Source organism: Papaver somniferum, chromosome 1, assembly GCF_003573695.1.
Source record: "Papaver somniferum cultivar HN1 chromosome 1, ASM357369v1, whole genome shotgun sequence".
NCBI classification, from domain to species: domain Eukaryota; kingdom Viridiplantae; phylum Streptophyta; class Magnoliopsida; order Ranunculales; family Papaveraceae; genus Papaver; species Papaver somniferum.
This window is the reverse complement of record NC_039358.1, coordinates 132,122,232-132,134,553: the sequence shown is the minus strand read 5'-3', so window position 1 is coordinate 132,134,553 and position 12,322 is coordinate 132,122,232. Positions and strand designations below refer to the sequence as shown.

At 36.0% G+C, this 12,322-nt stretch overlaps 1 protein-coding gene across 1 annotated transcript; it reads right to left on the bottom strand.

The window, feature by feature from the left end:
- Nucleotides 1-8,091: 8,091 nt before the first annotated feature.
- LOC113301054 (9-cis-epoxycarotenoid dioxygenase NCED3, chloroplastic-like) lies at nt 8,092-10,577 on the bottom strand. Its single transcript, XM_026549883.1, has one exon. It carries the CDS (start codon nt 10,463-10,465, stop codon nt 8,633-8,635), a length of 1,833 nt encoding a protein of 610 aa, XP_026405668.1. The 5' UTR covers nt 10,466-10,577; the 3' UTR covers nt 8,092-8,632.
- Between the last annotated feature and the right edge of the window lie 1,745 nt (nt 10,578-12,322).

Below are 12,322 nucleotides of genomic sequence, written 5' to 3'. Positions count from 1 at the left end.
TCAGCATTTGAAATTGTAGATGGAAGTGGAAGTGTAGTGGTAGAATAGTGAAAATGTTATTCTTAATAACACAAAAAAAACGCTATTAAGAATAGCATTCAGTGCTATTAAGAATAGTGCTATTAAGAATAACGTTTTTTTTGTGCTATTCTTAATAGCGTTTCTTGTCTTCTACTGCGCTATTCTGATTAGTGTTTTCATGGATTCCACGGACCCTTCCATCAATTCATGGAACCCTGCTTGGATTTTTCGTGGAAGACCCCAACTTGGAAGCCACTAGACTTGACATTCCATGATTTTTCCACACTTGAAATAGGTTGGATTTCACCATAAAACTTGCTCTTAACCTTATCAACTATTGTGAATGCATGCTAGTCAAGTTTATCTCATATACTGAATCACAGTCAAATCACAAAAACATATCCGTCATATTCAATTTATAACTATATAAAGTTGCTTATGATTCTGTGGTACTGAAAATTACTGGTTCTCCTGCCATGTCAAGTTAACCAATGAGAGTCCTCGATCTACTTCTGCTGCAAGCTGCAGGTTGCAACTTGCCATGTTTATGACGCTTATTCTCTACCTGCTGCTTTATTGAACACTTTTGCTAGTATTTGTGTTGTTCATCCTCACGGACCTTACCTATGAAGAAAGAGAGAAAGATTAATTAACAGAGTTAAGGTCAAAGTTTGAATGTGTTGTTGGTACTTGATACTCCAACGGCAGGTTAAATTTTGATGGGAAAACTTTGTTGGTATGTGTATTATCTGTGATGGGATTCCGGGTCATAACTTCTGTTGTTTTATAACTTATTACTTTGCTTGTATGTTGTGAGCATTAATGGAGAGAAGTGAATGGTGGGGGATAGCATTGTTAACTATTTTTAAATATAAAATCTCAGTCTGCTCTTAGTGTTGTCAAGCTGACACTCTATCAACTTGACGACAACATGGAGTATAAATACGCCGGTCATTCTAGGCAAGTTGTGGGATTAAATTCATTTAGAAATAGTTTACCTCAAATAGGAGAAAAATGCGTGATTTACAAAGGATACCACTATTAGAGGGGTGGTACCAATTCAACAATCGAACGGTTAGGATCTGTTAATATTTATTTGTCCTATATGAATTAGTATCACCTCCAAGTAATATTGATCCCTTTATTATAAATCGTGGAAAAATGGTGAATGCCTTTTGAGAATAGTGGATCACATGAAAAATACAATAATTTTTTTAAAATATTGGATCATACTTAAATGGGACTCATGATTTGTTATAGATTTTGTAACACGTATAGGTAAAAGATTTATTTTTATTGGCCAAAGACATAATATGTTTTGATTTTGAATCATTCTGGACGAACCGACCTATCAAACATTACAAAAATACTACAAGGTTGAATGACATGGTTCATAGGACTCAATATGTTCAGGATTTTTGTTTGGTTTTCCTTTGAATGGTAAGAGCATGAGGGTCATCATCGTCGGTTCCCTTACAATCTAGTCACAATCTTCCGACCTTAGGTTTGAGGAAGAGTTTTGGAGCATGAGGTGGGAGGGGGGAAGGGTGCCGAATAACCTTATCGAGAGATCAATGACTTCAACTATTCTCATAGGTAAATAAGATTTTGCATAAGAGCAAGGGCTTTAGGGAGTAGTATAGTTTGTTCAAAAAGAGGCTATAATTGAAGGAATTACTCCCCCAAAATCCCAATCGAATTTGAGTTCTACGTCAATAAAGTAAAACTGGAAAGTGAAGATTATGCGACAAAGACTTTGTTTATTCATTTTTCTAACCTAGACGATGGTTTGTTCATTAATAAAAAACATACTTTTTAAATAGTAATAATATAAAACCTAGACGACATTTTAATACTCAACCTCCATAATAGCAGAAACAATATTTCACCTGTTCACTATTCAGAGAGAGTGTTAAAGTATTTTATCTCACTGTCTTTATTGTAAGGGGCTTAAACACCTCTGGATATTTTGGGGATGTAAGAGGATTCTTACTCCAACTCCCCGGCAGCGGCGCCATTTTGTTGTAGTCTTAAATTTGCGGTAAATACGGATTCGATGCTCGGACTTGAATAGATTTAAAAACAAAAATATATACAAAATTTTCACAGGATCAAGAGATACTAGGACTCAGGATTTCACCAATTCTTATACTCATGCGATTCATGTATTTATTCTAAACAGTTATAGCTTCTAAACATCGACTCTTTATTTGCCAAAATAGATTTTAAAAATATTAAGTGTAAATCTTAAGCATGGCCTATCAAAAGGATTAGTCCCAAGCATAAACCATCAAATGAAATCACAAATAATTAAGAAAAAATCATAATTCAATTCATAATAATGCAAATAGTCATAAAAGAATTAAATAAAAAATTATTCATGCATAAAGAATGGTTTCCTCCATCATCCCAGTATTGGGGTTTAGCTATTCATATCAATCACACACTCAACATATTAATTCAAAGCTCAAAGTGTGATTAAAAGAGTCAAAAGTTATAAAATAGTAGTTCTGAGACTCACAAAATTCGTCCAGAAAAGAACGATAGTACTCTGCTGTTGTTGTACAACGACAGATTGCTGCTGCTGCTTGCACTGTTGTTTTAAGACCCACAGGGGAAAGTCGTTGTCACTGTTGATAAACGACTGTCTTCTGGAGTCTGTTCTTTGTGTTCTTCGTGCTCTTTAATGGCAGCAGCAGCAGCAGCAGAACTCCTCCTTCCTGCAGCTCCCGTTCTTCGCTCCTCTAGCCTCTCTCTGGTCTCTGCTCGACCCCAAAACTCTTCATCCCTCTTCTCTGACATAAAACCAACTATTTATAGGCTTTAAATCCCCTTGAAACTCGATCAAACCCCTTGGAAATCTCCATTATTCTTTACGGGTTGTTTGAAGAATAATCTTCTTCTTGTTGCGTTACAGGCTGTTTCTAGCTATTCTCTCGTCTCAAATATCTTCTAGGACTTTTACCCAACTGTTTTGATGTATATCCCACGCAAGATACCCCATAAATCTCTCAAACAAATCTCAAACCCTAAACAGAAACCGTGTGCACTGTCTTGACTTTGTGTGGATTTTCTGACTTATACAGCCCAATTAGATGGGTCTAATCGCTTCTAACAGGTCCCTTATGTCTTGTAGAGTCCGTGGGTACCAAATTTGACCATTGAATCGCCTCCTAGGTCGCTCAAATCCTTGATCCAAAACTGTTGACGCTGCTGCCTTTTTTCCCGCCAAAATCCAGTTTTGAAACTTTGAAGATGACCTCCCCCTATCCAGTTCCGGTGTCCCTTTAGTACATGCCCTGAAATGGGGTGCCCCTTAGTAATTAGGTTACCCCTTATCCAAAGTGAGAGTCCGTATAGTAATTTTCTCCCACAAGCGCAAAAACCACTTTTTAGCCAATTTCGCCGCAAAAGCTTATTTCTCCAAAAACACCTACAAAGACATAAAATAACCAAATAAGTACAAAATCGAGCACTAACAATATAAACAATTGGGACAAATTAGACACATAAATGCGTCTATCATTACTCCAACTCCTGACGATTGTGCTATTGTTGCCTTTTGGTTTTACATAAAAAGAATAATTAGATATGTCATAATATCGACAGTTTATACGTATGAGATGACAATTTTATTTCTTTATATATTGGTGCCAGTGTATTCTTGGTAACTAATACAACCTTTCACCTAAGGTTTTTTTTCTTAGTTATTTAAGTAACTTAGAATATAAATCAAACATTTAGAATCAACCCAAAACCTAATTTTTTTGGGTGCTCATTGTTCACAAACAATAGATATTATATTTTATATTTTCAACAAGAGCACATACATTATGTTACATAGATTTATATCTATAGCAAGTTGAGGTATTAACAAATCCAATAATTCGGGCATTAACAAGTTTCTTAAACATCGGCACACCCCTCTACCTTTGCAAAGTCCTCCTTTACTATGTAAAGTGTGTCGCTCTTTCTAATAACTACTTTGCTATTTTTTGGAAAAAAAAAGACAAACTTCAAATATTAATTAATCGTTCACAACCTCAATCACAATTAAATCTTGAGTGTGAAGTGCACATAGTGTTTCTTTGTTTTATTGGATCTAAATTGTTTCAAAGTGCATGGAAAGTTGTAGACTCTCCTATTAAGGAATTTTGAACTATAAGCTTGTCACAAAAAAACATTTAGGTTTGTAACCCAAATATTTTCAAACTGCTAGAGCACCGGTCGGTCGAACTCGCAAGTTTTGCTATCTCAAGCTTGTTCTCAATGTTAGATGAACAAAACTGTATCTTGATTTCTAGTCTACTAAGTCAAGTCTCGGACTAGGTACAAAAGTTGCTAGTTGAGTATCAGACATCACCCACGATGACTGAAGATCGACGAAGACATTTGGAGAACTTTATCAGCAAGGTATGTGAAGACTGAACCATTCTATTTACACATAAGCTTTACCATTCTATCTATATGATACTATGTCGTACAACTTCCAATAGATTTATTGCAAAGAAGAAATTTCGAGTCAAGCTTGTATTGTTGAATATCTCGTCATATGATTCAAGCAATGGATGTTCATTGGTCCTTAACAATATTAGTTCGAAGCAATTTATTGTTCAAGAATTAATTTTGTGGTTCATTTAAAAATTTCCCAAGCGATGATATTCTTATTTATGTCTTTTGGAAAGGTTTCAAACATCAAAGAGAGAAATTCACAACTACTGTAATTTGGACTCAGGGTAGGTTGACAAACCATCTCGCAAACCATAGATATCCGAGTTTCTGGAATACATGAAGGTCGGCGAACCAGTTCGCATACCTTAAGTTCAAATTATGACAGTTCAGAAACTCGGTTCACGAACCATGGTGATCTGAAATTGGTGAAAATCCAACGGTTGGCGAACTTAGTTCACGAACCGTAGCGCCCTGAGTTCACGAGTTATTAACCGCTAGCGAACCCAATTCACGAACCGTAGCACCCGGACTCATGAGCTGTCTAACGGTTCACGAACCATTTCACCAACGGTCCTAGTGGATTTTTAGCATGTGCTCAAAGACTTATTTTTAAATATGTTTAACATTGCTATGACTCTCATAAACACCTCTAAGACATCGTTGATCACTAAAACACCTTGTGTATGTGCATCATGATTAAAATATTGAGTGTTTAAATGAAAATGATATTGCTTATTAGTTCGAAAGGCATATTTGCCAAGAACTATCATTATACATGGTTCACATACCCAGATCTTTGTGTATATTCTTCTCTATGATTTCAAGACTAACTTCTCACATGCCTACTTGAAACCCTAATTAGAGTTTCATCTAAACAGAGAAAGTGTTTGCTTGAATCTCAAGTTATCTTAGCTTGAATTCTAAGCAATCCTCAATCTTGAACATCTATGCGGGAAAATTAATCCCTGACATTTTTTGTCCTAGTTGATAGCTAAAGTTGTCCTCTATAAACCTAGGTTTCCTCTATGAAACTTTATTAGGTTTACGACTAAAAGACTTCTCTTTGGGAGATTCACGAAGCGATGTCCGACTATCTTTTACCTTGATAGTTCGTGTATCCTGATCTTGCTTTTCTGTTGTCGAGGTTCTCATAATCTCTTTCAGGTAAGATAGATAGTAATCGCAAAGTTCTCTTCGTCTCAGCCTCTGTGATTCCTCAAGATAGATATCTGAAAATTATTCTTAACTAATAAGTTGAAGATTATAATACAACTCTGATTATGGACTCTTATAGGGATATTATTATGGTGAAGGAGTGTTTTCTCTGCAAGAAAGCAGCTGAATCAAATCAACATATATTTCTACTTTAGGTCAGTATCACATTACTTTTTGAATTAATATCAATGGCAATGGGTGTCTCATGACTTTGTCTGAAGCAATATTTGGCAATGAAGAAAGGAGAAATGCAAGACTGAATCTACTAAGAAAAGAATATGGGATTCCATTTGTTATGTGGTGAGTTGTCTGGATTTAAAGAAATGCTATGCATTTCAACAGGAAGTGTAAGACTCTGGACTCGATTATTGACAATGTAAAGAATTTCATTTTTAATTGTTGTGTGGGAACTGATATCTTTGAAGACTTTTTTTTAAATACAGTTATTAACAATTAGGATGCTATCATAATATAATTGTAATTTTTTCCTTTGAAGCTCTGCTATAATAATTGATTTTTTTTTTTAAATCTTTCTAAATTCTATCATTGTCTTAGCGTTGAGTTGATTTTTCAATCCATTTGCCTTTTATTGAGTCAATAATAAAAATAAAAAATAAAAAAAATAGCACTTTTATAATTTATAACAAACTAGTAAGAAAGTAATGAAATGCATAAACCCATCCAAGGGCTGAACCAAGGAAGACTAACCTGGTTCCAGCCCCCACAATCTTTATAACTATATAAAAATCCTTGATTTTAAATATATTTCGTATTTAACTCAATTACAATTTAGCATTTATCCCGAAAGTCGACATGTTTATATAAAATTATTATTTTTAGCCCCCTTGATATCAATTCCTGGTTACGTCACCTGCATAAGCCTAACCTAACTATCTCGAGTAAACAGGCACAAAATATATTAACACAAAAGACAGAATGGTGGGATGAATATCCTTCATTTTTGACAGGCAACGGATACTTGAATATATTTTCCTAAACTTGTGATTTTCTTAGCATTTCTATCATCTCAACTCCATCATCCCACGATTCCCACCTCTTTATGTCCATGACCAGTTAGATCCAAGCCTTTTAAGTTTATATTTCTTGCTTGGAAGATCTTTTTTCGTTTTCTTATTCGGTCTTGATCACTACGCTCAATCAAATCCATACAGCGATACAATTATTTATGCAATCGGATGCTTTCTCCCATAAAATCATCTACCAGAGGCGCAAATCAATTAGGCGCGTGTCATGTATATATACGTCCCTCCTTAAAGGAATGTGAGCTGCCAGTATATGTTGGAATATTTTCAACGCCGCTAATCAAAGGGGGTCCTGGGGGGCATCGTCCCCCAGGCTGTGGTCGACCTGACAGGTCAGGTCGTGGGGTCCAGGGGAGACCGTCCCTGGTGGGGGTTTCAAGGGGACAACGCCCCCGGAAGAATTTTTTGAACTGAAGGTTTTATTTGGCCGATAAAAGCCTGTTCGAAAATTTCGAATCCAAAAAACACCATTGATGTCTGTTGATGAAGGAACCTGACGGTTCGTGAATAGAAACCTGTTGGCGAATAAAAAACCTATTCCCAACAGGTGCAAAACCCTTTATAAATAGCTTCTCCCAGTTTCGTTTAATATATAAGAAAAATCAATCTGTTTTCTCTATTTCAAAAAGCATCATCAGAAATCAGAAATCTCTTCGTGTGTTCTTGATTGAATCAAGGGGTACAAACCTTGAATTCAGTTTTCGTTGCAGGGCTTTCATTGTATCCTGAAGGCAATATTTCGCATACCTGTTGTAATCGCCAATTGTTATTGAGAGGGTAGAAATATTTGTCTAAAAAAAATTTATACAAGCCTTGAAAGTTTTGGAGTGCAACACTTTTTTCTCTGTGTCATTCATCCTTTGTGAAACCCATTTTTTTCCAACATTATATATGATTGTTGATTCTACCATATACTAATTTTTAATATCTGACACCATTTATAATAATAAAAATAAAATACATACTCAATCTTTCGTCGTCTACATTATAGTGAAAATGAAAAAATTTCTTTATCAAATACTCCAGTAGTTTTGCGAGAGTGCTTTTACTGCTAAAAGTCAAAATAGAGAAAAATTTGTACGAAAGAAAGACAGTCAAAGATTAAGATTTTGCGGTCGTAATAATGTCGTTAAGATTGTTGGACAACTTAAATTCTTTTATCACGAAAGACTTCCATAGGCTGCTTGCTTATCAGTAAAGGCTTTCTTTAAAATATTGCGATTGACAAGGACTTATTACTACCTCACTTCATTCTCTGTGCCAATTAATTAATTACACTATTTAGACTGAAGTGACAACATAATTTGTTTTTAACTGAAATGGGACAAAAAATAGTCCAATTTTAAGAAAAGCAAAAATGTACATAGCAATCCCAAGTGTAAATTTTTATTATTTACAAACGTACTATATAGAATACATCCACATATGTATACACCAACAGATTCGATCTACAAAAGGAAACTCCATGAAGCCATGGAAAGTAGCAGAGAAAAGAATAAACATAAAAAGTGAAAACCAGCTGAGCTCAATTTCCTACCTACACCAAAAGCTACAAGCTGGCTTTTCTCTCTTCAAGACTAAAACCTAAAATAATATCTCTCTGAAAAAGAAGTAACAACCCAAAAAAGAGGCTGTTACTTTTTAGAGTAAAAATGTAAAAACTCTAAAACTAGCAAAGGGGAATCCAGATTCCGGAGACGCATCGCTGACCATCTCTCTGGTAAATCTCACTCCACCTCTTGTCACAAAACCCCCATTCAGCATCACTCACTAGCTAATTATACTAACATATAGGTATAGTGATATGTATATACCCCTAAAATGTACTAGAACCAAAGAAAATGAGAGATTCCGGAGACGTATTCACTGACCATCTCTCTGGTAATCTCTTGTGCTGTAATCTAGGCTTGATTTTCTAAACTCATGGAGTTTATAAAAGTTCCATGAAATCCATAAGGAACCCTTGAAGGTAACTTCACTGATGCCTCTAATTCTAAATTCATCGCGTTTATAACAAGTAATTCTGACTTTGATGTAGTCTCGTCATGCATGAAAGCTAGTATATGCCCATCATCTTCCCTGTCTGATGAACTGTTTGGTACAAAATAAGGCTCACCACCAAACTTATTATCTCCATAGATAAATTTTTGTACCTCACCAGTAACTAAATCAACTTTTGCAATACCAGAAACTTTTGGCCACGGTTCCGCAATTGCCAAGTATGCGAAACGAGTTTTCCTACCGAGCTGATTACGGTTCACCATTCCTGCTTCTAAATTCAATTGGTTCTCTTCTGAAATTATTGGCCTACGAGTAGATTTACCAGTCTTCAGATTGAGACGAATTTCGGACAGAACGCTTTGTAAGCCTTCGTCACATTCGTTGAAAATGGAATCAGCTGGTGTCATACAGGATCCAATAACAACAATTTCATCGGTTTCTGGCTCTTCCCACGAATTCCATAAATGGAAACAGAAACAATCTGGTACTTCTACCCATTTCATATCAGAAGAATCTTTAGCATACTTGTTCAGAACTCCGAAACGTGCGACTTTGTTTTTATCATAAACAACTGGTGATCCGCCACGAATCATTTCTGGTAGTTTGAATACAACCTGTTGATCTGGAATGACTACGAAGTTCTCTGTAATGGCGAAATCATGCATCATAGTAGGTTGCGCTAAAGGAATCTCAACATCTGGGGATTTCTCACCATTCTTAGAGAATCTGAAGTACTTCAAGTAAGGTTTCTGAACAACATCGTAACTCAAAGCGAAGAGCTCCCCGGAAACTGGGTCAAGCTTAGGGTGAGCAATCATAGCTGATTTCAATTGACCTTCAAAATCAAAACGACCAACTGTTTCCAAATCACCAGAATCAGTGATTCTAACTTGATAAGGAAGATCATCTTCAGACATAGCTAATAGTCTCTGATTGAAATAAACAAGACCGGCGTTAGCGACACCGATACCTTGATTAGGATCAACAAGACCGAATGCACCACGAACGTAGAATAACATAAGACGAGCAATACCAGAGTGACCATGAAGTTCTCCAATGGCTTTTGGGAATACAGGACGACCTAGACTTTTTTCTTGTACAAGTCTGTGCGTTTCAGTGAAACGACAAGAGTAAGAAACAGAGCCTTGATTGATATTAACAGCATGAATCATACCATCACCGTCAAATAAATGATGACCAGATAATGGTTCAAACAATGGATTAGCACCGTTACGAACATAAACACCGTTAATGGAAGATGGAATTGAACCAGTTACAGGTAGATTTTGACAGACAGGTTGTTCGGGTACGGGTGCGAAATTGCCGGATATTTGAACTGACGGGTCAGCTGTTTTAGGAAGTGGCTGTTGTTTTTCTTTAGATAGTAAAGCTGTTTCACAAGCGTCTAAAGCCATTGATGCAACTTTTTGAATTATATTCCAATTTTGGTTTTGGGGTTTTGTTGTTTTTGGAGTAGCAGTAGGAGATTGTAGGTGTAGTGTTTTTGTTTTTTCTTTAGGAAGGGTGATTTGGGCAGTCCTACTACTACTGCTAGTGTGATGGGTGTAAGTTGAGATAGAAGCTGAAGTTGATGATGATGAAGATGTAAATTGAACTAGTGAAGGAGATTGTAAAGAAGATGAAAGAAGATTATTGCGACTTCTTCTTTGATTTCTACTCATTGAAATGGAGGGTTTATTAGTAACCCAAGAAGATACACTCGAACTGGACATGGTTGTATAATTTTTCACTTCAACTCTTCTTTTGTATGTGTGTTTGAATAGATTTTTTGAATTTGCTTGCAGTGTAGTAGTGAAAGAGAGAGAAGAGGAAGGAAGGAAGGAAGGAGAGAGATTGTAAAGAGTGAGGGAGGGGATGGAGAAGTATATATAGAGGGTGACATGTATCAACAACATAGAGAGTAGAGGGAGAGACCGAAGAAGAAAGGGTGGGGGAGGTTATGGAGGTCCACCTCGACATCTTAGAGAAGACCACGTGGTGGATTTGTGGGAAGGGCACTGAAGGGGATTTAAAAGAGATGAGAGAGGGACATAAATGCTTAAGAGTGTGACACGATCACACTCACTCCCCCTTAATTCCCCCCCCTTCCCTTCACCACCGTTTTTCATATCATCATCATAATTGATGATTGTCCCAGGGGTTTTATCCTTAATCCTTGTTAGTTTTTTTTAATAATTATAGTTTTTGTTTCTTAAAGAATATTATTTTTAGGTCCAAAAACCACACTAATTTCGATTCACACCTTATTAATTAATAATTTAATCTAACAATTTTAACCGACATTTTACTTCCCACCACACTTGGTGTGTCCAACTGATGATGAATCCATCGACAATTTGTCCAAACATTTCTGCCTGGGTGTATCCTAATAAGGATTAGGGGAAGTTTGAAGATAAACAACAGGGAGTAGATAACAGTATACAAAATTCGTTGATATGGTATATACTTGGTTTAAGTGTAGGATGAGATAATCTTTTTTGTTTTCTTTTTTACTTTTGCAATAGACATGATTTACACTTTGTTACGAAAAAAGACATGAGGTAAACATAGATTTTTATACTCTAAAAGAAGTTGCATCATAGGCAAATTACAATTGTGATTTGTGGAAAGGCCCATGCGCAGACCAGGGGACATAAGAAAATAACACTTGGAAACGAATTATTTTTGTGTGTGTAAAGGTATGTCTTTCTGAATAATACCTTCCCTTTCTTCCGAATCTGGACTATAGAGTAGACTACAGAGACTATGTGGTTATTTTACAAAATCAAAAGAATCTTGGTTATGACGCGTTTTTCTTAAGATCGCATGAGGGATTCTAATTCTATTGAGACGAAAAAGCAACCACACAGAAAGATATACCATACTTGTACTAGTATTTTGTTGGAATATAAGTTTCCTTTTGTAAAGCAGTATCTTTGAATAAGATACAAAAAGAATTCGCTAATTATCAATTTTCAGGCTATAATAGAACACAATTTTATGTTTTTACGGCATGAAAGATAAAAGGAAATTCTGTCTTTCTGTCAATTAACCTTATTAGGAAATGGTCTTATATGAAATGGGATTGCTGTGTTTTGGTGTTGGTTTATCGGTTTCGGTGCTTCTCTACGGACCGCCACACACAAATCAGGAAAAAATCGTCTCTCATAGGTTTTTTTCGTTTTTTTTTATTTGTGGATCCCAGTGAGTCCAACCTTTCGGAATACGTGCATGAGATGGTTTGTGTGTGGCGATTTTCACCTGATTTTTTATTTTCGGTCTTCTAAGAGGCTCAGTCCAGTAGCTTTATCATTCTTAGAATTAGAAAAATATCTATCTCATATGGCTTCGAAACCAGTGTGAAACTGTGAACTAAGGTGAGAAAACTAATGGAGGAAATGAAAGACATATCACCAATGCAATGAAAAATAGATGCACCTTCCGGGGAGCTATAATCCTGTCGTCAACCGTGTCAGTATAAAAGAGGACGGTAATGGTAACCTTTACTTTTTTTCGTTTCACGCGCATTCATCTGCCAATTCATACTCTCTTTAAATAGACTTCGATGACTTGGGTTTTTGGGAGTCTAG